Source organism: Solanum pennellii, chromosome 12, assembly GCF_001406875.1.
Source record: "Solanum pennellii chromosome 12, SPENNV200".
NCBI lineage: Eukaryota > Viridiplantae > Streptophyta > Magnoliopsida > Solanales > Solanaceae > Solanum > Solanum pennellii.
Window position 1 is genome coordinate 58,946,727 of NC_028648.1, and position 2,334 is coordinate 58,949,060.

General features: G+C 30.5%; 1 protein-coding gene across 1 annotated transcript; it reads right to left on the reverse strand.

Annotated features, from left to right (window-relative positions):
* Positions 1 to 270: 270 nt before the first annotated feature.
* On the reverse strand, positions 271 to 1,375 carry LOC107005622. The gene has a single exon (XM_015204263.2). The coding sequence runs from the start codon at positions 1,253 to 1,255 to the stop codon at positions 608 to 610; it is 648 nt and encodes a 215-aa protein (XP_015059749.1). The 5' UTR covers positions 1,256 to 1,375; the 3' UTR covers positions 271 to 607.
* Between the last annotated feature and the right edge of the window lie 959 nt (positions 1,376 to 2,334).

The window sequence follows — 2,334 nt, forward strand, 5'->3', positions numbered from 1 at the left end:
TTTCTCAGATCTAATATTAAACACACTACAATAAAAAAATAATAATTTTAGTAGCACTAAATATGCACATTAAAAAAAGTGTTAAAGTCTTACAAACATTATTAATTGTCTTAGATCCAATGTCGCTAAAATCTATACTTTATAGATTTTAGGGATATTTATAAAAATTATTAATTACCACTAAATAACATATTTAACTATAATTAAGCTATTATCATTAATTAATCACCGCTCAAAATTATTTTTGATAGTGACATAAAACATATGATATGATAGTAAAATCTCCATATCAATTTTTATTTTTTATGGAGGTTACAAAATCCAACATGAACAAGTATAAATAAACTAGAGTATTAGAGGGGAAAAAAAAGGGAAGATTACATTTCATTTAAATACTAATCATAATATTTTCTTTTATGTAATTCCCAAAATAACCCCCAAAAAAAAAGAAGAAAAAAAAAGAAGACTTGAAGAGAGAACGGAAATCATATATATGTACATGCAAATAAGCTGCATGTACACTATTCACAGCTCCCAATCTTCATACTTATATAATTATATTATTATATATTATGATGCATGCATTAAAACCCCTCGATCGAATATATTATTTAGCGCATGGCGAGGCTTGCCACCTCAGATTTCGGTAAAACTTGGAAATGAAGGCTTCAGCCGCCTCATCCACGTGGCTATCTCCTTCTGCGTTTAGTGGAAACGGTGAATCAGTGACTCGTAATTGCCTAACCATAGGTGTCCTCCCGAACCCAGGCAAGTAGTTTGCCCCGGGGGAAGCCGTTTCACTCTCATGAATCATCTCTAGGGCTTTCATCACGGCCGCATTCACAACAATCACATCATCCTCATGAGTCGCCATCCCAGACGTATCATACGCCTGGGATTGCGACTTTGGAAAAAAGTATTTATTTTTGTTTTTCTTGTTGAAGTTGAAAGAAGGGAGTTGGAAATTCGGGGTGTTGCTACAACTAAATTCATACTCGTTGTGTTGAGGAGAGAAGGGTAAATTTTTATCACGACCGCCACGGTGAGTCGTGGCCGCGAAAGAAAATTGGTGAGTCATGTGGTGGAACATGAGATTTTGCATAGCCGCTTTGCTAGCGATTTTGCCACGCTTCATAATTAAGTTGAGATCAAGCATTAGTTTCCGCTTTGATATACCTTTCCTCAACATGAAAAATGCAACACGTACAATGTTCCAAATTTTTTTTGCTATGACTGGCAAATTTTGTTCAGCCATCTCTCGATATAACTTATACTTTGTAATATTTTTTCTTCTATTTTGATATAAGGCTAGATTTGATGTTTTGTAAGGAGAGAGAAATACGTGAATTGATTTGTGGGAATGATGAATGTAAAATTAATATATGGTATTTATAGGGGGGATTTTGGTACATAGATCAACTTTGATGTCAAGTTAAAGTGACCATAATTGAGGCTAGGGTCCAAGGATATTTATTTTATTTTAGATTTCAATATTTTATTGGCTCAATTATTAAACATGGTGGTCCATGGCTTTAGGAGAGTTTTATTTTATTAGGTCATTTTCATTTATCAATTTTGTAAATGTAAATTTGCCTCACCTTTGAGTAGGGGTCTAACTTTTGGACCAATTCCAACTAGAAATATTTATATTCCTAATTTATAATGTGGAAATGAATGTATTATATTGAACATAACTCTTTGAAGAGGTTTACAAGATTGTCCTATTCAATAATTTAAGCCATATTGCTCTATTAAAGTTAACATAATTTTTGAAGTGATTGATATCTTTATATTCTATTTATGTGGTATGATTTTTGAAATATGATCGGATTAAATTATTTAACATCGATTTATCGTGAATAATGTTTATAAGAAAAATGGTATAATTGAATTTGTATGAGATTAAGGATACATATATTAGCTAACTTGTTAAATAATTTGATTATTAGCAGTACATGAAAATAAAGTTGTTTATTGGATGGATCGGGTGGATAATTTTGCTTTATGATTTGGCCTAATGGATTTTGAATTTTAAATTTACTAAATATCGATTGGTTTGATAAGAATTAACACTTATCGGGCTGTGTATTAAAAAATTATCATTTAAAATGCAGTTAAATTATAAAATTATTCTATACTGCAAAAAGTATAGACCAATAGTAATGTACTCCCTCTGTCTCAATTTATACGACATATTTTATGTTTTGAAAGTCAAACAATTTAAGTTTGACCGAAAATTTGTACATGAAATCTTCAATCTTTTTGAAATGAAATTTATATATTTGTAAACTAAGTAAAAAGTACTATGAGTCACAAAAATTGATCATTCAAAAT

Bases quoted from the DNA above. Each gene is read 5' to 3' on its own strand.
- LOC107005622 (XM_015204263.2), bottom strand. From the start codon at position 1,255: ATGGCTGAACAAAATTTGCCAGTCATAGCAAAAAAAATTTGGAACATT.